Here is a 23,501-nt window from a genome sequence, read left to right as displayed (position 1 = left end):
CGTTGGCACATTGATAGTTTTGCAACCTAGTCTTACTGGATATGTTCAGTGTTCATTCTGAAGAAATCAGTCTTACAAAATTGAAATAACAATTTTTATTTGCCAATAAAATACATCAAAAATAGCCACACTATCTTTGGGACACAAATCAATTCAACCCATTTCTACTTTCTGTATGGGCAGGTCTAATGGTAGACTTGTTCAGATGCCGACCTGTGTTTAGAACACGGATTCCTGACGTCATTATGCCAGGAGGACCTGTCATACAAAAGGTTTTACTTTCAGTCAAGTCAATTTACATTTTCCATCATTTTAATGACATTTAGTAACTGAAACCAATGATATAATGGGCACAGTGTAGGTGGGTAGAATCTGAAAGCTAATTTGTTGCTTTGAAATTGCAATTGAAGTTTTGACTTATGTGCCTAAGATGTAAGTATAGGCCTTGTCAGTGTCCATGACATAAGCAAGCAGCCATACCTGCATATTCTTGACTATACTAAATCACTTTGGATCAACAGCATCATGCTATAGTAACAGTACATTATAATCACTTCCTGGCAGAAGACCTTGATGTTTTCAGGGTAGTGTTCACAGGATATTGTTCACAAAACTCCCTCCTCTACTCAAAGGTACATCAGTAAAGTGCAAGGATTCTAATACTGCAAGGCACAAACTATCAACAAAAGGATTGTCACTCAATATCTACCAGTAAAAAATATTATAATCACAGAAACAATAGATTACAAAATCTCTCTTTCATGAATAATAACACATGTACAAGTAAAACCTTGTCTAAACTTCTTTACAATAACCTGAACCATTATCTTGAACTCTGTACCTTACATTACATTAAAAAGATCACAGTAGGTATATGTACAAGAAAATCCATTAATTATAACAAATCCACCTTCTAGGTTTTGATGTGGTAAAACGTAAATGCATTAGGAAATCTTACATCTCTTAACCATCATACATTTGTATTATTATTGTAACTAATTACATAAGATATACAGAGCTTTAAAAATGTTTTACTAAACTGTTGAAAGAAGTTATAATGAAATCTTTCTTTGGCTCTTCCTTTATTAAACGACACACCCTTTCAAACACTAGTCCTTGTGTTGGGTGCAGGATTAAAGGAGGTCACGACAGAAAGGAAGACAGAAATGAAAAAATCTTGCAGCAGAATTGCTTTGGTACAGCAGACAGTATGATCTATACACAATGTACATTGTACAAGACTGATCTAAAATACACTATTTGACATTTTAAGGAGAACGTTTAAGAAACCCATCTTTTCGTTGTGTGGGTGGGGCTTTCCTGTAGACCAGTCCTGTTGCCAGAGAGGTGCCCCCCCCTCCACAAATCCCTTAGTCAGGCTGCTACATGATTGGTGGCAAACATTGGGAGACTTCCCGATTCTCTCCGTCACTGATAAGTACTTCCTGCTGGGGTTTGATGATGATGTGCACAGGCCTCTCCCCGCCTGCTTCCTGCTTGGAGTCATTGGAGACCCTGACCACGCCCTCACACACCTCCTCCTCCGCCGACGCGCCGATGGGACGCAGACGCCCAGCAGAGGTCATGTTGCCATGGGCGACAGAGGTCATGTTGCCGTGGGCGACAGAGGTCATGTTGCCGTGCGTGGTATAGCTGTCGGTCTTCAACTTGTTGTTGCTGTTGTCGTGTGACTGGAGTCTCTCTGCTGCATGACAGAATCAGAGTGCACCTTTAAACTTACACACTGGTTGAAATGAATTCATAGATTATTGTTTTATTGGAGTGCACATTCTTGGTGGCAGCCAAAGTTGGCACTTTCTAAACTGCCTTCATGATATGATGATACAAGTTTCCTTTCACAACACTGGGTAACACTTAATTTGAATAGTGAAAATGTAGATTATCATTAAATGCTCATAGTACACTTGATACATTTTCAACAAATGGTAAAGTAATTCTAACCCTCAAACTCGAACCAGTTTTTGATTATCAGCAGAGCTATTGGCAGGTTGTGTACAGCGGACTCTCAAAATAAAGTGTAACCCAAGACGGATTATTACGAGACTTCTTATGACTAGAAGACGAGGTATAGGTGGACCAAAATCTCACCTGTCCTGTTCCCAACTATTTTACGATAAGTCTGCTCAAAGTTGTTCTCGGTGCTGCTGGTGCTGTCTGCGGGCCTCGTCATGATGGGGCGTATCCTGGGGCGGGGCTTGATGAGGCGAGACTCCAGGATCCACTCATGCTGCATCGCCTCGTCTGGAGTCATGCGCTTCACTGGGTCCCATCTGGACAGCAGAGGACAGACAGTCAGAAAGGGGAGATGTTTCTACACAGGTCAACGAGTACAAAACAACAATAATATGACTCCATTTTTTTTTTTTTTAATTACATTTCTAGGTGGTATTTGCTATCATGTAGCCAACAATCTAATGAGTATGTGGAGGGGACTTCTCTGAATTGGCTTACGAGAGACAGCGTTGCAGGAAGTCCAGGAACTGGGCATCGTTGGTCTTTAAAACACTGGCCAGATCTTTGGAGTTCGGCCTCCTCTTCCTCCCTTTGCTGTTGGTGATGTTTCGGGGGTTACTTTTGGAGTCTGAAAGTCATGTGAGTTTCATTATTATTACGGATTGGTTGATTTACTCTTAAAATAAAGGATGACATATTTTCATTTAAAAGGGTGACTGGTTCTCCTTGTATACATCTTTCACACACTCAGGGCCTCAGTTACTAACAGGATTGCGCCTATTTCAGGCATGAAATAATAATAACAAAGAATCTATAATAATAATTGATAAATACCACACAAAATGCGGAAATACACCGTCCGCTATTTGCGGTTGGGCAAAGGCGCAAATTAAGCTGCGGTCGCAATGATAGTAAATGAAGCCCTAAGAGTACACAGAGCTAGTTACATTGGTACAGCAAACATTTGTATGTTTGAAAACTGTGTTTCATTCTTACCAAAAAACAACCTTCTCCGGGAGGCAGTTTGCACAAAATCGTTGGGAGGCATCCCAAGAACCTGGTCATGACAACAACACAAACAACAACATGTTAGTGTGACTGGGAACATCAAACAAATCTCATCAGCAGATATTGTTTAAGTTAAGATAACTACAATAAGCTCCAGTACTATAAACCGGGTTTAAAAAAAAGTTACCAGAAGTGAAAACCCTGGGATTATCCTCACTAACAGCTGCTGGGGACTATCTTCCCTACCTCCATCATGCAGGCGACCTGCTCCACCTCCCTACCTCCATCATGCAGGCGACCTGCTCCACCTCCCTACCTCCATCATGCAGGCGACCTGCTCCACCTCCCTACCTCCATCATGCAGGCGACCTGCTCCACCTCCCTACCTCCATCATGCAGGCGACCTGCTCCACCTCCCTACCTCCATCATGCAGGCGACCTGCTCCACCTCCCTACCTCCATCATGCAGGCGACCTGCTCCACCTCCCTACCTCCATCATGCAGGCGACCTGCTCCACCTCCCTACCTCCATCATGCAGGCGACCTGCTCCACCTCCCTACCTCCATCATGCAGGCGACCTGCTCCACCTCCCTACCTCCATCATGCAGGCGACCTGCTCCACCTCCCTACCTCCATCATGCAGGCGACCTGCTCCACCTCCCTACCTCCATCATGCAGGCGACCTGCTCCACCTCCCTACCTCCATCATGCAGGCGACCTGCTCCACCTCCCTACCTCCATCATGCAGGCGACCTGCTCCACCTCCCTACCTCCATCATGCAGGCGACCTGCTCCACCTCCCTACCTCCATCATGCAGGCGACCTGCTCCACCTCGCTACCTCCATCATGCAGGCGACCTGCTCCACCTCCCTACCTCCATCATGCAGGCGACCTGCTCCACCTCCCTACCTCCATCATGCAGGCGACCTGCTCCACCTCCCTACCTCCATCATGCAGGCGACCTGCTCCACCTCCCTACCTCCATCATGCAGGCGACCTGCTCCACCTCCCTACCTCCATCATGCAGGCGACCTGCTCCACCTCGCTCTCCCCAGGGAAGAGGGGGAAGCCAGTGTAGAGCTCGGCCAGGACACAGCCCAGGCTCCACATGTCGATGGCCATGCTGTAGGGGTGGCCCAGGATCACCTCTGGGGAGCGGTAGAAACGGCTCTGGATGTATGTGTACACTGGAGAGGCAGAGGACGGAGGGCGAGAGACAAATAGGAGACATGGAGTGAGAGGAGGCTTTGAGCTATACATCTTTCACTGGCGCACAACTGAATGAACTACATACTGACCATTTGTGGGAGTATTTCTACTATTTCTTACAACAATTTTTTACTTTTCCACTTTTGGTAACCCAATTGTCTTCATCCTCTTAGTTTATCCCTTAACTTTTTACAATTTCAGGCTATTCACAATACTTTAAGTGCTTCAATAATAAATAAACTGGAAAACAGGGGTGTAACGTTTTACTGGTAGTGTGCACATACGATATACAATATTTACATACAGAAACATATGGCTTACCTCTCTGTTGCTCATAACAACTGGAGCCAAAGTCCACCACCTTTATGTGCCCCTGTCCTTTCTGAGTCAGCAAGATGTTCTCCTGAGATGATGTGAACAGCACACACGTTAACAAGCCATTACAGTCAATCACAAAACATACATGATATCATATCAAAAATACATTATTTTCGGAAGGCTTTCGATGGTGTGGTGGGTCCTACCGGCTTGAGGTCGCAGTGGATGATCTTCTCTCGATTCAGCATCTGAAGGCACTTTAACAGGGAGTGTGTGAACCTCCTGATCAGAGCCAGGCTGAAGCCTTGGAAGTTATTCTTCTTTATCAACTCGTAGAGGTTCAACCTGGAAGAGGACCCAGAAAGTCATTCAGAAGCCTTTCCAGGTGAAACATTAAGGGCCATTTGTTCATTTAATTTAACTTGATGTTCTGAGCTTGTGAAGATTTAGGAGGTTTTTAAATGGTGGTGTACCCATATCTAGCTTTGCCTCTACTTTTCATGGTTCCCCCTTGGTTCTCTCTCTCTCTCTCTCTCTCTCTCTCTCTCTCTCTCTCTCTCTCTCTCTCTCTCTCTCTCTCTCTCTCTCTCTCTCTCTCTCTCTCTCATCAGTTATCCACAAGAGGGCGCTACTGCATCACTATTGAGAACGAACAACACCCTAACACGCTGTGGTATTTGTTGCTAATATAAAACAACCTCAAATGTGTGGAACATGTTAGTCTTGTTCTTTGTCTTCATCTACGATGTAATCTGAAGCCTGGCTGAGTCAAGCCAGTGAGCACTAGTATTTCTTAATGCTGTGTAAAGCACCTTGTCTCAGACTGCTGTAACTGGATCCCCTCACACCCTGGAGTCAGAGGAGGAACGAGATATGGCCCTAATCAAAGCCTTAAGTAAAGGATTCGGATGACCGTAATGCAAGACAAGGTGACAGTCCAAGAAGACGTCTTTCTAAAGGTCATTCAGCTCTACAACAAATCCAGCTCCTACAGGGAGCTATGGAGCTAGATGTTCCAGTGTCCACCCTCAAACACAGGGACCAGGGTTAGGACTGAAGGACTGGTCTGCAAGCCCTGCGCTCCTGTTTCACTTGCCCCAGCAAGCATCAGGTGTTTAGGGTTAAGTGACGGGGAGAGGGAGAGGTGCTCAAGTCCTGCTGTCGAACCACAGAAGAGGCAGCTCATCTTGAATGTCTTCGATTTTGTAATCAATTATTCAGTGTCCTCTTTCAGCATGTTCCCTCAGTTATTTTGATTGTCTGCCTGTTTGTGTGTTAATGTGTCTGTGTGTCTGCCTGTCGATCTGTTTGTGTCAGTCTGTCGGTCTGTTGGCCCCCATCCACATGTAAGCAAACACACTACTTTCATTCTCATCATTTTCCGTTTTTCAGTCGTTTACACACGCTCACCCCAGGAGCTCAAAGGAGATGCAGAGATGGTTGCGGAAGTAGAAGTATTCCTTCATGTGGATGACGTTGTGGCAGTTGTCTCTGTCTTTCCTCCTGATGGCATCCAGGATCTTCAGCTCAACCAGAGCCTGATGGTGAAACCTGCAAGCCAAATAACCATGTCAAATATTCCTCTAGTTCATTTGAATCATGAAATACAAATAAATCACATCAAATATAACATAACAGGTAACAGAGGACAAATCCAGTTTGTATTAAAACATATTTATCCATGGTTGTATTCAATAAACGGGTATAATCCAACAATGCACCCCTTCCTAAGTGCTTCTTAAATGCATCTTAGAAGGAGCACTTTTTTCTCAGAATTTACAAAAGCTCATAGGTATCCTTGAACAGAATGGTGTTGGGTGTCTGTTGGGCCTCTCAGATGTTAGGTTAGATGTGTATGTTCTGAGAAACAGGATCTGAGAAGTGAAGGTGTTGTCTGAGACTATGCCCTCACCATTCCCCATCCCAGCCTACAGTACTAAGCACCCATTTAGTTTTCTGCATTATTGAAGAGTTCCTTAGTCCCATGGGATCTGCATCCATCACATGGACCCTCATAAACAAACACACACACACACACACACACACACACACACACACACACACACACACTCCCTGAGGTCAACTTGCAAAAGACAGGTAAAGCAACCACCAGAGGGGAAGACTTCTGGGACCAATGGGGACCTTAGTTTCCCAGAAAGATCAGAAATGAGCAGAAGGGGTCAGATGACCTTCTTTTTCCCAGAAGCGTCAGGATCCGGCTGCAGTCACATCTCCGTTGACCTCACATGATCAACTTAATGTCCGGCTTCTGGGATCACAATCTAATTTGAAGAGCTTTATAGAACGATTGATGCCAAAATGTTCATTTAATGTTCACAGATGTTTTTTTTGTATCCAAATTGGATTGTGTCAGTCAGTAAACAGCTCCCTGTGGAAAGTAAGGTATATGGTCACAAAAGTGTGTTGCTGTTTGCACCTTTTCTTGTTCCGGATGACCTTGATGGCCACCACCTCGCCGGTCTTGTAGTCCAGACATTTGAGGACCTGACCAAAGGAACCTTTCCCGATCACCTCCAGAACCTCGAACCGGTAGCCAATATGGTCATGCAGAACCTGGAATACAGCAGACAGGCAAAGAAGTCAAGAGGACGCCGGTGTTCAACACCAGGTCACAACAACGCATGTCTTTGTATATGTTAGTGACAATACAGCTCTTGGGCTGCATTCCCTTGTTTTATTACTCAGTGCATGGTTCGATAATGCGACTGCCTTCTGACTTGTGCGTGATGGTCTCAGAGACCACCTTCGATAAGTCAAACTCAGCCAGCTAGCCAGCCAATCAGTGAGACCGCCAGCCAGCTAGCCAGCCAATCAGTGAGACCCCCAGCCAGCTAGCCAGCCAATCAGTGAGACCGCCAGTCGGATAGACAGACAGTCGGCCAGAGATGAAGTCTGTCCATTCATAGAGGTCAAACACCCACTGAGGCTGAGTCCTGCTCACAAACCACCTGTGGGACTGCCAGTCCTCTGACCTCAGCCTTAATGTCATCTCACCACTGTTTACAGCAATGGATCACCGCTTTATCAGATTACTTTTGACCGGATCAGCAACCGGAATAACTGGAACCCAGTTAAAACTGTAAACATTAGGAAGAGTCATTCTGAGTGGAGAAGCATAGTAACGTAGCTTGCCAGTCCCATATGGTACAGCAGGCCTGTTTTCCACTGTTTGGGGTGGGATTCCCCCTTGTCCGACTCCTTCAAACTGTCTGACAAAGCATCTTCAAAATCTTCAAGCAGTATGGATTTTCCAATCAGTTTAACATTCTCACCATCATATAGCTACCGTGTTCATCGTCATAACCGGAGTTCTGGGGCGTTCCATGAGAACTTTCGATCTTCTGGGTGTCCAGACCCAGAAACCAAATTTCAGAGTAGTCCATGATCTCCTCCTGCTCAAATTCAGTCAGACGCCCCTGGAAGTGCTTCAGAGCCTCTGGAGGAGGAGAGGAAGGGGAGGAGGAAGAGCAGGAGGAAGAGGAGGAGGAAGAGGAGGACGAGGAGGAGGAAGAGGGGGAGGAAGAGGAGGAGGAAGAGGAGGAGGACGAGGAATAGGAGGAGGAAGGGACAAGAAAGGACATGAAGAACAGAAAGAGGAAGGCAGAGAAGAAAGAGAAGGAAAAGAAAAGATTACACATCTCCATTGTTTACAGTCACATTTATGTGCTTTTCTTTTTGTTTGGGGCCATGATGCTATGGACTTTCGACCAACCAAAAAGCTTAGCTAGTGACCCCCCTGGCTGCCCCCATCAGGTACCTGTAGGGGCCATGGGCAGCCTCTGCCCCTCACACATCTTCTCCTGCTTGTTGCCGAGGCTCTTGGTGTTGACGGAGTCTGACAGGATTTCCTCCGAGGATCCAAACCTTGTGGAGAACTCTGTTGGTTTTGGCCTTTCATCCTGTCAATCACAACACAACTGACACATTACACAGAGAACTCCAACCCCCACAAGTCTTTGGTCTTTGCTTTTTGTGGGCAGTCTATTTTAGAGTCAGTTGATGCGACTCTCTCTTTCTCTCTCTCCAACTCTCTTAATATCGGTGTCTCTCTTATTGGGCTCACTGTGTTTCATCTCCCTGTCTCTTTCCCCTCTCTCACCTGGCGTGTCAGGTAGGTGTTGTGGAGGCTCTTGTTGTTGATATGGGGCAGGATGCTGTCAGACTGGTGGTGGAGTTTGGCCGTGCTGACCACCACCTGGATCACAGGAGGGTCCAGCTGAGGCAGCGTGCTTGACACTGGACCAAACTTCTTCACAAGAGAAAAAAAAATAATGATAAAAAAAATTACATTAAAAAAGGGTACTGTTGTCCCTTGAGGTAATTTCCTAAAACTGGTTCCAGCCAATTACTCTAGCCAGTGTGCACTGTCAATTGATAATCTGTTCTTCCAGCTGGATAAATGTATCACTATCGTAGGGCTAGGTTTAGACTTGGGTTATGGCAATAGTCTCTTTGTGCCACGTCTGATTGGGCCCATTTCAGGGCTGCCGAGGTTCAGATGACCAAGCTCTCCCAGGGTGGAGGATGGAGTTACTGAGTCCAGTGAGAGAGGGCTGCTGGGGGACGAGGACCTGGGGCCGAGCCCTGACAGGACCTGTCACCACCGCTACTGTGGGGGAGCTGAATAGAGGCAGGACTTCTTTTCTCTACCTGCCATCCCGCTTGCTGACGCAGCGCGTTTACATGTGTTGCAGTCTGGCCGCCAGGACCACGGTAGTGACGGGGGAGAGGAGCACACTCTGAACCCAGGGTCAGGACATCAGAATAGTCCTAGCACAGATCATAACCTGGAGGGTGCCTACCATAGTCTCCACAGCACAGACCTCTAGCATTATTCCAGAAGAACACACACGTGGCCCACGATGACATTCAGACCAAATCCCCCCTCACCCCCCCCCCCACACCCCTCACACCCCCCCCTACAGCGGCCCATCCTATAGAGCCTCTCTCCCTCACAGCTGTGTTCCTACACCTAAACATAGGCTCATCTCCACAGTCTCATCAGTTCAAACAGCAGCACTAAGCAGCGCTTCTTGGCTGGGTTTATACATAGCCGCAGAAATGTCATCTCACGTGCGCACCATGCAGCAGTGCGTGCCAGCTTGGTTATGACGCAGAGAGAGAAGCTAAATATATCTCCCAGCCACCTGCTGCAGTAAGCTGCAGTGTCAAAAAAAAGTAGCTACCGTTCCTCCTCACCACTGAAACTGGAATCCTGCTGACTCCTGGTGGGTCTGATGAACTTCCGTGGGAAGTTAGGGTTAGATATAAGATCAGGGTCAGGGTTAGAGTCAGGGATAACGCCTAGCCCTGCTGTCCCTAGTAGGCTACACAGTAGCCTGATTACAAACATAAGCCTTCAGAAAGTATAGTTAGGGAAAGAGACAGGAAAGAAATAATGACCCTGGTGTTCCGCCCTTTCAGTGGATCCTTTTGATCAGAGGATCCTTTTGATCAGAGGATCCTTTTGATCAGAGGATCCTTTCGATCAGAGGATCCTTTTTCTTCTGAGTGTGTCTGCAAGGCTCACCTGGGAGTAGGTCCTGCTGGATGCCTGAGTCCTGCTTGTCTGGTGACTGTCTGAGTGGGGGAAAGCCTCTGGTCTTGCAGACTGGGGGTTAGACAGATCAGAAGAAACAAACAATGTCAGTTAGTGTGTCATTGTGTCCGTCTGTCAGTGTGTTTGTGCGTGTTTAGGTGAGTGTGTGTGAGTGCGTGTGTTGGTCAGTGTGTGTGTGTGTGTGTGGGGGGGGGGGGGCTACTCTTAGCTGGCGGGCCAGCACATGTCAGCTTAATCAGATGGCTCGAGTGTTGGCTTGTGTGTTGGCTTGTGTGGTGGCTTGTGTGTTGGCTTGTGTGTTGGCTTGTGTGGTGGCTTGTGTGTTGGCTGTAATGAAAAACACCATATGTGTGGACTAAAGCCTTGAACCACATATAGGCACAGGCTAAACACACACAAACACACACACAAATACACACAGCCTGGCTGGCTTGGCAGTCTGGGGAGGGTTAGAAACGAGAACAGCTGCGAAGGAGTAGAGCCGATTGCGAGGGATTGGACATGACACTTCATTGTCAACTAGCAAGACTCGCAACAATCCGGTCGGCAAGAGATCCAGTTACAAAGACATCATCTTTAACTAACAACATCTGCTGAATCTTTAACATCTGTCAGGTTCTCACTGAACCAGATGTCAAGGTCTGTGTATGCAGGTCCTATAAAGGGATGATGCCAGTTAGCATGCAGTACAGTTTAACTCTGTTTAACACCACATCATAACCATGCGTGTACTGGCAGGTAACATCGCCCACCCAGGATGACTCCAAACCGTGGCTATGTTTAGGAGTTTGACCTCCATGCAGAAAGTCCCCCTCTTACTCCAATCTGAACACCTGTGTCGTCATGGTGATGGGAGAGAGAAACCTGCACATGGCTGCCCCCAGGGGGGGCCCAGAGGGGGAGGGGGGGGGGCTGGCCTGCGATGTAGGTCACTGTGGTAGGGGCAGACCGGCACTAAGCTTCACAGACTGGCTGTCCTTAAGCCTGCTTAGTCATTACTACACAATAGGAAATTCTCTGTGTTTCAGAGGTTTAGTAATGAATGCGTCACCGTATACAGTGCGGTCGCTTTCTGTAGTGCTTATTAAGAGGTGAGAAAAGGTTAGAGAGCTCAAAAAGAGTTTGAGCTGGTGATGATAAGGTACTACAACTGGAGGAGGGGGGTGTGATCGCCTATGTTTGGAAAAAACGCGGCAAAAGTCTTCCACTATAGGGATGTACCTCACAGTATTGCTTGGAATCATTGGTCCAAAAGTGCTGATCAAGTTCACAGGACGTTAAAATCACCAAAGATGTCAAGTTTCACCATGACATGGTAGACCTCTGACTGAGCTCTCATGGCTGGTGTAGTTGTAGATGTAGTTGATGATGGTGGTGGTGGGGTTTGGAGGGTACATAGGTGAGCAGTTTGTCTAAGTGTCCTTATGTCTGTGCTGAGAAACCAAATAACTTGTAAATCTTACTGATGTCCTTGTAATATGGATACATGGTAGATTAAGAAAAAACGTAATGAGATTATTGGAAACCTCCAGAACTTTTGGGAACCAAATACCAGTCTGTGATCATGTTTGTTTACACTGTGGCACTCCATTAGACAACCGTTACAGACAAGTCGTGAAATAGTAACATGTATTAAATACACGGGTTCAGGCTAGTGAGGCTACTGTGAAGTCACGGAGATCAGATGAATAGTTTGAGAAGTTCACACAACTTTGAGAGTATTCGTTGGAGTAATAACATCGTAACATTGATATTGCCTCACCTTGTTGTTTATTTCGGGGAACATGTTGATGTGAACAATGTCCTTATAGTTATTAAGATATATTCCAATCGTTCTGTAGACGGCAGGTGAAAATATTATGAATCCCAAGTCAAAGCGCTGAAAACATCTTCTGAGTAAGTGTCTATCAACTTCCGCACTAGTACCACGAGAAATGTTGGTAGCTCAAGTTATACCCAGAAGTTACTGCCTCACTGACAACTCAAGAAGTGATCGGATCCTTGCAGCACAAACTGTCATAGTCAACAGTTTGAGCCCAGGGTCAGTAGCGCTGTCGTCAGAAGAGGGAGATTATTGCGAGAGGCAAGCTGTTGAGTCAATTCGCCTTGACGCGTAAATCCTGGAAGAGGCCACCTGTTCAGGTTTTGCAGCTAACAGCTTGGACACCTCCAACACAGATTTGTTCTTGCCCTCTTACCTGTCATCGACCCGGCAACAGCTCGAGTACTGGCCGGTTTAAATCAATTTAGCACTGACAGGTTTTGTACGGGGGAGCGCCTTCTCATTGCGCTGTTGCGCGGTGACTTCAACATGGACCCCAAGCTCTCAAGAACTGGACGAGACTATACACAGGCAGGTTAGAGTTTGTAACACAATGATCGTTCAGGTTATACAGCAACGGCGGTCACAGATCCTGTCACTTCAACACTCTCAACATCTCATATGGTTCATGTCGATTATGCTGGATTTCTCTGGCGCACAACAATGCATCACCTCTTAGTTCTTTAATCAGAAACCCAACACCGTCACCCTCACAACTTGATATCAATGATGTAGGTGTAAGCCATTTTTCCATTGGCTAATCAACGCTGAGCCGCAGGCCGAAACGAATTAACGTCCGCTCCTCACTGGGAGACAGCGGCAGCCATATGAATGTGATTGAGATGGTTGTTAAGTAACAGAAGGACACTCCAGTAATCAGGGCAGGGTTCTGAGGCTGAGCTGTCCCTGTTGGTGTAGTGCTCCTTCAGCACAATCAAACTCAGACAGGACACTCAGCTTCCCGTTCCCTCCCCTGACTAGCCCTGCAGCAACAGACCCGCCTTCAGCTCAGCCCTTTCCGATTCTTTACTGATAAATGAAGAAACAAAACAAGCCCAGAAAAAATCAATTTTCTAGCTTTATAAACGTCTACAGAGGCTGTAATACTGATGAGATAAGCATGACTGAGGCAACAGTGTCTGTTTTCACAGAGTGGTCACTTTCTGCTGTAACCAAACCCTCCACCCAGAAAGATGGCCCTTTGCCCTGCACCAAAACTCCAACACTGTGTTACTCTATTTCTCAATCTCTCTTTCTTTCCATCAGTGTCTCTCCATCTGTTCCTTCTTTGTCTCTATTTCTGTCTCCCCATCTCTCCATCGCCCCATCTCCTCATCTCTTTCCTGGTTTCTCTCCTGTCAAAACTGGCATCTAGGTCCCTTGATAACGAGTAAACAACAACAGTGGCGATAAAATCACTTGCGCCTCACGTTGTGTGACCAGCAACGCTGGCAGAGGCTGACGCATCAGAAAGTCTTCTCAGGAAAGTTTTAAGAGCGTTCTACAGCGCTCTTAGAACGTTCCTAAGAAGATCTTAGCGTTAAGAGCTTCTTAACGAATCTGGGAAACTTGGCCCTTGTAATAACAGCAGTCAGCATAGCGCTGAAGCTTCCGGAGACCAGACGGAGACATGGGAGCCGAGGAGGGAGTTGACGTGTCAGTCTGGAACAGAGGATGTTGTTATTGAGTTTGTTCCTGCCCAGGGAGTGAGGATCCACCAGAGAGCAGACAGCATCTCCGCTCAGTCAGTCTGCCAGGTAGTGTCACCCAGGTGACAGAGCACGCTGACGCAGGCGACTGCCACAGCACAACAAGGCAGATGGGATTGACGACATCCAAGGTGAATTATTACTGCTTCTATAATGTAACCTGAGCCTATTTGCATGAAATTGGCTTGTTAGTTTACAGTAACAACAATGCATCATTAGCGCCCTGACTGAAATCAGTGGACCTGAAAAGGAAAGAGCTGAAGATAGAGGGTGTGGGAGAGGATGAGAGAGAGACTACAAGAGAGAGAGATACTACAAGAGAGAGACTACAAGAGAGAGAGAGAGAGACTACAAGAGAGAGCGATAAAGAGGCAGATAAAGTATTGAACAGAGACACAGAGCTGTCAAGTATGCACTGCCCCCCCGCCCCCCAAGTGCCCCCCTGCCCCCTGAGAGCCCCCCTGCCCCCTGAGAGCCCCCCGAGCGCCCCCCTGCCCCCTGAGAGCCCCCCGAGTGCCCCCCTGCCCCCTGAGAGCCCCCCGAGTGCCCCCCTGCCCCCCCCCGAGTGCCCCCCTGCCCCCTGAGAGCCCCCCGAGTGCCCCCCTGCCCCCCCCCGAGTGCCCCCCTGCCCCCTGAGAGCCCCCTGCCCCCCAAGCGCCCCCCTGCCCCCTGAGAGCCCCCCGAGCGCCCCCCTGCCCCCTGAGAGCCCCCCGAGCGCCCCCCTGCCCCCTGAGAGCCCCCCGAGTGCCCCCCTGCCCCCTGAGAGCCCCCCAAGTGCCCCCCTACCTCAGGCTGGACTCTCCGTCTCCTGCGTCCCTGGCTGCCCCAGCAGCATCCTTGGAGAACACCAAAGCCACAGCAGGCAGGTGAGCTCCCATCTCCCCCCATAGCAGGGCTCATCCATGCTGCCACCCCCACACCCAGCCTCAGACCCACACCTAGCCCAGCCCAAGGACCTCAATCTGGGGTCGCAGGCACACCCACTCCTGGGTCAGGGGAAATTACGCTGGTTCTTATTAGACGGCTTCCTCAAACGTAATTTTTCTTTCCAAGACTAGCGTGTCCGATGGTTTAGTGGATGTTTTTTTTTGGTAGATTCCCTTAAATGTTCTTCTGCTTCCTCCACAGGTCAGATGCTGTACCCAACATGCCCCTTTATGGTGGGACCACAACCAGGCAGGAATCTGGGATTTCTTCTCCTCTTCCCGACTGGGTCTCTGTTCCTGGATACTGATACACAGTCTGGGAGCCAGGCAGGCTGTCAGGCAGGCAGGCAGGCAGGCAGGCAGGCAGGCAGGCAGGCAGGCAGGCAGGCAGGCAGGCAGGCAGCTCCTGCTGCTGCGCTCTGTGAGACAGAGTGGCTGTGCTGGCAGCAGCTGAGGTGTGGAGAAGACTCGACAAGGGACCCATCTCAGCCGGAGATGCAGCCGCGGGGGCCTGGAGCTGGGCTTCCTGTCACAGAGGCCTCCAGGGGTGGCAGGGGGGAGGCAGGGGGGAGGCAGGGGGGAGGCTGGGGGGATAGAGCCCAGGCTTCACTAATGAGTCCCCCCTCGACTCTCCTCCCACCCTCCCCCTCGACTCTCCTCCCACCCTCCCCCTCGACTCTCCTCCCACCCTCCCTCTCGCTCTCTCCCACCCTCCCCTCTCGCTCTCTCCCACCCTCCCTCTCGCTCTCTCCCACTCTCCTCCCTGTGGCTGTATCCTGGAGACCGAGTCACTAGCTGTCATATTAACAACCCCCATCTCAACCTCCCCGTCTCCTCTCCTCTCTTCCTCCCACTCCACCTGCCCCCACCCCCCCCCCCCCCCACCACATCCTGCACTCCCCCTGACAAAGCCGCCTTGCCTTGCTGACAAACTGAAAGGAGATCTTACAGGGCTGAGCACACACAGTCCAGGACGGCCCTGGGCCCGGCCAGCAAGGGGCTGAGCATACACAGTGCCAGTGATTGATGAAGTATATGCATGTGCTTGTGTGTATGTATGCACTCATGAGTGTGCATCGCGCCAACTGACCCAACTGAGACGTTCTCCAAAGCACATGCTAGAACTTTAAACATGAAGATCCTGTCAGTGACATCCTGTCAGTGACATCCTGTCAGTGACATCCTGTCAGTGACATCCTGTCAGTGACATCACATGAACTTCTACTGTTCCTAAGCAAGTGTCTTTATCACCTTTGTTCTGCTTGATTGCCCCTCTTAGCAGCCCTAAAACCAGGCTACATCTGTGTGTGTTTATGACCCACAGCTTAACTAGAACAGGAATCCCTGCTTGGCCTGTTGGATGGAGATAGCTGTGGCTTACAGACTGTCCTCTCAGGTGACAGGCAGCCAAGGCAGGCAGCAGGCTAAGCAGGGATCTGGAAGAAGTGAACATCAGGCAGGCCAGCCCGACCTGGAAGCGTCACATCATCCTGGAAGCGCCTGTGGCTAGTGACCTCACTGGCAGAGAGGCATGTGGCTAGTGACCTCACTGGCAGGCAAGCAACAGCATCTGCTGGTTCGCTGAGCGACAGCAGGACCAGGGTGGATGAGAGGCACATTTACAGGTGACGATAAGGTCAACCTCCAAACAGACATGCATTCATTAATGGAGCTTTCAGGAATTAGTTCACCAGGTCCTATTGGGTAGCTGGAACATGAATGTACCAAAGCTGGAAAATTTCTGAAAAATTAAATGAAATAGAACATTTAACGCAGGGGCAGTATTTCAAGTCATCACCACTTATAATTTGGGCATTCCAGCAGTAGTGTACAATAAATTAACATAGTGTATACATTTAACAACTGAAAATGTAAAAGCATATTACTTTAAGATTATTCTTGCATTTCTGTAAATTAAAAGAGAGCCCCTGTCAATATATCCACCTGCAGAAGTGTGCATTTGATGTGAAAAATGTGTGTTCTTTGAGTAGAAGTGAACAAACCAGAGAGGTTCATGAGGGCTTAATCCAAGCTTATTCCCCCTGGAGAGAAAAATCCCTATTGGCTGACTGGAGGCCACTGTCCTGGCCTCTTCCAGCCAACATCCCAGACTGCTCCTCTTATCGAGACAGTCCTGGCAGAGGGTTAGGGTTAGGGTTAGACAGTCCTGGCAGAAGGTTAGGGTTAGACAGTCCTGGCAGAAGGTTAGGGTTAGACAGTCCTGGCAGAAGGTTAGGGTTAGACAGTCCTGGCAGAGGGTTAGGGTTAGGGTTAGACAGTCCTGGCAGGGTTAGGGTTAGGGTTAGGGTTAGACAGTCCTGGCAGAGGGTTAGGGTTAGACAGTCCTGGCAGAGGGTTAGGGTTAGGGTTAGACAGTCCTGGCAGAAGGTTAGGGTTAGGGTTAGACAGTCCTGGCAGAAGGTTAGGGTTAGACAGTCCTGGCAGAGGGTTAGGGTTAGGGTTAGACAGTCCTGGCAGAAGGTTAGGGTTAGACAGTCCTGGCAGAAGGTTAGGGTTAGACAGTCCTGGCAGAAGGTTAGGGTTAGACAGTCCTGGCAGAAGGTTAGGGTTAGACAGTCCTGGCAGAAGGTTAGGGTTAGACAGTCCTGGCAGAAGGTTAGGGTTAGACAGTCCTGGCAGAAGGTTAGGGTTAGACAGTCCTGGCAGAGGGTTAGGGTTAGACAGTCCTGGCAGAGGGTTAGGGTTAGACAGTCCTGGCAGAGGGTTAGGGTTAGACAGTCCTGGCAGAAGGTTAGGGTTAGACAGTCCTGGCAGAGGGTTAGGGTTAGGGTTAGACAGTCCTGGCAGAGGGTTAGGGTTAGACAGTCCTGGCAGAGGGTTAGGGTTAGACAGTCCTGGCAGAGGGTTAGGGTTAGACAGTCCTGGCAAAGGGTTAGGGTTAGACAGTCCTGGCAGAGGCCTCATGTACAGCATCCGGAGGGGAGGACCCCGCTCTGTAAGGTCACCATACTGTTTAGATTAGAATCATGTACTTGTGTACTGATCCAGACAGAAAAACACTTTAGGGTTTACTGTTGTAGCCTAACTTCGTAAGTGGATTGTAATTAAACAGGAAAGAGTTTGCAAACGTCACACTACACAAGGATTAAAACTGTGTGTGTGTGTGTTTGAGAGTGTGTGTGTGTTTGAGAGTGTGTGTGCACGTGTGTTTGTATTGAGAGACAGTGGTGGGGGTAAGGGTTGACAAGTGACCTATACTAGCTTCCCTTCCAGACAAACACAGGCCAGCCCAAACTCATCTTTTTTACCTCTGGCACAGACAAGGGACAATGAACCAACTGTGACCAGATGCATCATAGACAGACACATGACATAGATTCACCAGGGCCCCTATCCTGATCTGGGTCAGTCAGCTTGGTTTGTCATAGATGCATTACTGCATTATTGTGTTCAGTGCTGCATGTCCCAGACCACAGTGACTAATCCTAAATCACTGAGAAAAGAGCAGAACACTACAATTCCTTGTAACTCTTGGATTCTAGGGACCAATAAAATAATTTCATAAACATGACAACTGTGCGTATCTATTGATAATTGATGTACATGGCTGTTCAAGGTATCACTGTTTAGCAGAGATGGCAAAAGTACACACATCCTTCACTCAAGTAGATGTACAGATACCCTTTTAAAAAAAGAAGAAAGTTGAAGTACTGACTAGACGTTTTCACTCAAGTACAAGTAAAGAAGTGTGGGCTCTGATATACTTCAGTAAAAAATTGCCATTAGCCTACTACTACATGTTTTAGTGTAATGCTGGTAACTGGACCTCACATCATATTGATATATTAATATTTAAAATTTATATATTTCAAAAGTATATTGTTTAACCCCCCCAAAAAAACAAAAACAAAGTCTCAAAAATATTTTTTCAACTTTTCGACAAAAGATAAAAAATCGAAACCTTTTTTTGTAACTTATTTTTCAGCCTTTCAAAAATATTCCATCCCAATATTCCATCCTCCCTTCTTACCTGTGCTTCTCTCTTCCCTTGACCCCTCGGCCCCTATCATCTCTGCCTCTACTCTCTTCTTCCCCTCTGCTATTTTCCTTAAATCAATACCTTGAACCAGAAGCACCCGTCAGAGAGCCCTCTGGGTCCTAAACTCCACAGAACCGCAAAATGGAACGAAACAAGAAACAGCCGACAAACCGATCAATTAGTAAATTTTGCCTGTGGAAAATCTGAATGATTCAGCAGAATCATCCCATTCCTACTGCTGTCTTCTCCAGCAGGCCTCTGGCGCTGCGGTTATCTAAAAATACTCCCCTAGCACGACGCACATGGGAAACTACTGCCTCTGAAAGCTATTCTGGAAAAAGCAAAGCAGGTAAAGATGTTAACATGATGATGAGATTATGAGTGCGTAGAGTATAGTTGAGTAGATTAAGGCTGCAGTCACAAGACCACACTTCCAGAATTGTGTTAACACTCTGATTCCCTGAATGACAGTCTGATGGTCTATCTCATTCTGTGCAGCACACAATTAAAGAAACCCTTTGCCATCGCAGACCACGAAACATGCAAAACAACACAGCTACTCTCATCCAACCCATTTGTGTTTTCCTTCCCAATTTGAATATTTACAGTGCCTTAACTTTGGTCTTGTTTCACACTCTCGCCAAATCAAAAGTTGCTCTGTGAGGAGTATCCGAACGGCTGGTGGGTCCCTGGAGGTCTTACCTCATCACCCCTGTCCTGCTCCCCCAGAAGCTGCTCTCCCTCCTGGGCATGTGACCCGGACCACGGCCCCATGTCTGTCTCAGGTGGCCCCAGAGAAGGTCACCTATTCTTGGGAAAGCAGGTGGACACCGGGGGAGCTGGCTCCTTTGTCTCGGTGTATAAGTCTGACTATGGCCTGAGGTTGGGGCAGAGTGAGTAGAAGTGTGCGTGAAGCGCTGTGTGTGTTTGTGTGTGTGTGCATGTGTGTGTGTGCGTGTGTGTTTGTGTGTGTGTGTGTGTCTGCTGGCCCACTATAGCCCTATCATGTTAGCCTTGGCCCTGGCGGTGACCCGTCTGCCCCAGACAGGACCTGGTGTGGGACAGGTACCTGAGGATGGAAGCATGGAGCTACTCAGTGAGAGATGGAGGGATGGAGCAGGCCAGAGAGATAGAAGGAAGGATAGAGAGGGCCAGGGAGAGATGGAGAGATGGGAGTGTGCCAGAAAAAGATCGAAGGAACGGGGCCAAAGAGATGAAGGCATGGTGGGGGCGTGGCCAGAGAGATAAAGGGGTGGTGTGGGCGGGGCCAGAGAGATGTAGGCGTGGTGAGAACTAGAAGGACAAATACGGATGCAGATGGGTTGTATCAGCTAACAGTCAGACAACATCATTGGGAGCCACCTGCCAGTTGATGAAGCCCCCTACTTCTGTCATGGTCATCTGGGTGGAGTGACAGCTGGAAAGAGCAGCTCTGGTAAGATGAGCATGCTGATGTCACTGTCCCTCCTCTGGCCTGTAAGAGCCCTGTCACCAGCCAGGTTAAAGCCTGCAAGGCGATCCTCCTCTGTCACACCAACTCCATTCATTTAAAACAATCTCTGCAAATTAACGAGGCAATTACCTCGGTGATGCTGTCGGTTTGTCATTGAGAATGCACACTATGGTCTGAGAATGCCAGGTGCGTGCTTGATCACAATGTTGTGTTCTTACCTCTCGTGTTGTTCTCTTGTGCAGATCTTGTCTCAGATAGACAGCTGTTGGCTTGAGCTGAGGGGGCTTAGAGTGTAATCTAGTAACACGCTATTCAGCCTGCCGTCATTCACCACGCCACCGTCCTGTACTCTGGGTGAACACTGACACACACTGGCTTGAGGCTGGCTATCTGACTTTCCTATTCTAGAATGACAGAGGGGGGGCTGCATCGTAACTTCTCTGTTTTCATCTTATTTAATGGTGTGTAATGTTTCTTCCAGATGACGTGCATTCACAGTGGGTCAAGTGTACAGTTCACACACATAGTAATGAACTGTTTCTAATGGTGACTACTGTGAAAGGACTACAGTTACAAGACCGCAACAGAAAAAAGTTTTGATAAAAGCTACTGTAAAAATCTAATTTGTGAAAAAACAAAGGCATCCACACTCCCAGAATAGTTGGGAGAGATGATGAGTCATGACACGTCTCCCCGTAGAGGATGCTTCATACGAGACAGAACAATAGCCCACTCACTCGGGGGGGGGGGGGGGGGGGGGGGGGGAGGGGGAGAGGGTGTTTGGCATGTCTCTGCAACACGGTACAATACTGTACAGTACAAGATATCTTTGACTGTAAGCTGGTGGTGTTTGTATACATGCGTGTGTGCATCAAAGGGCCGGAGAACAACAGTAACTAATGGAACAAAGACAGGCACTCCTTCACTACCACAAGACCTGGCTTTGACGATAGGCCTGTGACCCAACATCCCTCCAGTGGACCCAGAGGGAGCAATGTGGAGAGAGTGAGGGAGGCAGCAGGTCGGGTCTAATGGAGCCAAGCCGCAGTGAACCTCCATGTTCTGTGACACCGATACAGGCCTCCAAGTCAGGGGAGGTGAGGTCCCACTAATGGCCCTGCTTTAATTCTGGGTGTCTGGTGTCCGCTGGATAACAAAGCTGAGATGAGAAACCTTATCAGGTTCATCAGAATAATGGACCTGGTCAGGTAGTCAGGGAGGGTCACTGTGGCCCAGTCCCTTGGGGGAGGGGAGGGGTGTGGTGGGTGGAGGGGTGGAGGGGAGGGGTGGGGCGGGGTGGGGTGGGGGGAGGGGTGGTGTGTGGTGGGTGGAGGGGAGGGGAGGGGTGTGGTGGGTGGAGGGGTGGAGGGGTGGAGGGGAGGGGTGGGGTGTGGTGGGTGGAGGGGAGGGGTGGGGTGGGGTGGGGTGGGGGGAGGGGTGGTGTGTGGTGGGTGGAGGGGTGGAGGGGAGGGGTGGGGTGGGGTGGGGGGAGGGGTGGTGTGTGGTGGGTGGAGGGGAGGGGAGGGGTGTGGTGGGTGGAGGCGTGGAGGGGAGGGGTGTGGTGGGTGGAGGGGTGGGCTGGTCTGGGGGCAGGGTGAGAGGGCCAGATGGTACTCTCAGATTAAGCTGGAGTACTGTCCCTTTACTGTACCATCCCGTACACGCAATAAACACATAACCTCAGTATGTAGTTCTGAGACACATCCTGATGCACTCACAAACTACAGTTACAGAGCCCTGGCCGTTTCCCTGGCAACAGTGATTTTTGAGCATTCCTCAGGAGGTTACAGACATTTCAAGGCTTTTCGCAATTTGAAGTTGGCACATGCCACAGTCGACTAACAGGGAAGTATCACCCATCACGGGGGCTTGGTTGCATGTCCAGTATACATGTCCAGGACTGGTTATCCCACTCATGAGCTATGGGGCAAACAGGTCATCCAAATATTTGGAATACAGAAATCACATGGAAATGGTTCATAAATGAAAGTGCATAGTGTTTCCTCTTACCTTCTTGAGGAGAGGCAGGGTGACGTTTCTGTTCTTTGGCAGTCGCCCTGGGTGCTTCTTCACTGTTTTCCTGAGGTCATATATGGTGTGTCATGAGATTGCAAAGCTAATTCATTCTTTAATGACGTTACAAGCCATTTATTATAAGTCTTTGAAATTGATTCAAGGCACTGCTAATAGTGCCTCGTAGCCGAGCCTGTTTTAATGGAGACATTTTGCGCAACTTGCTGAATTTAAATGTTTGTTTACGTTTCCCGAAGGCTAAAGTTGATGCTGATGTTGTTCAGTGAATATCTAGTTAATCTGCAGAGTGAGCAGCTATATCAGTGGAACTAATATCCCAACTATACTGACCCCCGCTGGCTATCCCACTCCTAGTTTAAGTATGATCTTCGCTGTGGTCCTCATTCCCCAATAAGAATTTAAACTAATTTGTTCAGCCTAAATTCTAAAGTTTCCCTTTATTATATATTTGTTATGTCCATTCAACAACAGATGGATGATCAGCGCGTGCGGCAACTGATGCGTGCGTGTCTAAGTCATGCGTTTAACAATGTAATTAGCCAAAACTTTCGCTAGACTGGCAGTAGGTTATGATCTTTATGTGTCTTTCTACTCGTATTACGTACATCACTTTCAATGGATTAATCAATGTCCTATCCGACAGACCACTCAACAACAGATTCTGCGACTAACCTCTTCTCTGTAGACTTCGGCGCACTCATGATTTGGCTCTTTTTTTTTTGCAAGAAATCAAAAAGCTGACGGTACCTCTGTCATGGTCACGGCTGACCTCCCCAGATACTTTACAAAAAGATAGATAATATGCGCGGTCCGCTGCGTGTTGAGATGTAGCGAGCTGCGGGGAGGGGGCGCGCCTAGCATGTTCAAACGGTAATGTTACATCGCACTCTGGGGAATACTTTCAAACTGCATCTAAGCCGCATCTGCACAAAGGTTAGGAGGACGTGCATCAATAAAATGAACACTAGGCCTACATTTTAATTCACCTGCGTTTTCAATGTAACAGTTGTGAGCGTACTTACACAATAGCTTGTTAAGCCTTCCAGGATTTATAAGCTTAGAGTAATGCGTGTGAACATCCGCATCTTCTCATTATCACAGGAGGTGGGAAATCCTTCACTTGGGTCAGTAATTTCTGACAGGACCTTAGCCTTAAAATGTCCATGAATTAGGCTAACTCATTTGCGTTTCACTTAAGCTAGCTTTATACATACTGTTAATACTATTAATACTATTATTAACCGTTTGCTTTTGTATATAGTGTTTTTGATCATTTCTATGTCTCTCATTAGCGAGATTAGTCAGCTAGCCTAGTACGCTAACTAAAATGATAAAAGCATCGACTTTGATGAGTTGAGGAGGGCGGTCAGCTAGACAGAGTTTCGCTCATGTCCCTATTTGCTCTTTATAGACTGAAGTTGGGAGTTAAAGCATTAATTAATGCTCATGCACGATTATTGTAAAG

General features: G+C 48.1%; 1 protein-coding gene across 4 annotated transcripts; it reads right to left on the bottom strand.

Moving 5' to 3' along the window:
* Nucleotides 1-88: 88 nt before the first annotated feature.
* Nucleotides 89-22,798, bottom strand: dyrk4 (dual-specificity tyrosine-(Y)-phosphorylation regulated kinase 4). 4 transcript variants are annotated; one of them, XM_047034835.1, is made up of 15 exons: nucleotides 22,709-22,798; nucleotides 22,013-22,082; nucleotides 10,063-10,143; nucleotides 8,632-8,781; nucleotides 8,290-8,431; nucleotides 7,805-7,968; nucleotides 6,949-7,085; nucleotides 5,922-6,062; nucleotides 4,718-4,856; nucleotides 4,515-4,596; nucleotides 3,999-4,171; nucleotides 2,971-3,031; nucleotides 2,473-2,602; nucleotides 2,110-2,291; nucleotides 89-1,705 (listed from the first exon to the last, which is right to left on the bottom strand). In XM_047034835.1, the coding sequence occupies exons 1-15, from the start codon at nucleotides 22,735-22,737 to the stop codon at nucleotides 1,383-1,385; spliced, it is 2,004 nt and encodes a 667-aa protein (XP_046890791.1). In that variant the 5' UTR covers nucleotides 22,738-22,798; the 3' UTR covers nucleotides 89-1,382. The 4 variants fall into 4 exon arrangements, with proteins under 4 accessions (XP_046890791.1, XP_046890789.1, XP_046890790.1 ...); XM_047034833.1 differs by lacking the exons at nucleotides 22,013-22,082; nucleotides 22,709-22,798 and adding an exon at nucleotides 14,410-15,076; XM_047034834.1 differs by lacking the exons at nucleotides 22,013-22,082; nucleotides 22,709-22,798 and adding an exon at nucleotides 14,410-15,076 and having other exon boundaries at nucleotides 8,632-8,778.
* Between the last annotated feature and the right edge of the window lie 703 nt (nucleotides 22,799-23,501).

The sequence above is a fragment of the Hypomesus transpacificus genome, chromosome 14 (genome assembly GCF_021917145.1).
Source record: "Hypomesus transpacificus isolate Combined female chromosome 14, fHypTra1, whole genome shotgun sequence".
Classification (NCBI taxonomy): Eukaryota; Metazoa; Chordata; class Actinopteri; order Osmeriformes; family Osmeridae; genus Hypomesus; species Hypomesus transpacificus.
Note: the sequence above shows the minus strand (reverse complement) of the source record. Positions and strands in the feature narration are given on the sequence as shown.

What these genes read in the sequence shown, in the direction of transcription:
- dyrk4 (XM_047034833.1), bottom strand. Translation starts at nt 14,523, where the DNA reads ATGAGCCCTGCTATGGGGGGAGATGGGAGCTCACCTGCCTGCTGTGGC. An exon ending in ACACCTACCTGACACGCCAG is followed by an intron (nt 8,432 to 8,631) that starts GTGAGAGAGGGG and finishes TGTGATTGACAG; the next exon opens with GATGAAAGGCCAAAACCAAC. An exon ending in GCTGCCCATGGCCCCTACAG is followed by an intron (nt 7,969 to 8,289) that starts GTACCTGATGGG and finishes CTCCTCCTCCAG; the next exon opens with AGGCTCTGAAGCACTTCCAG.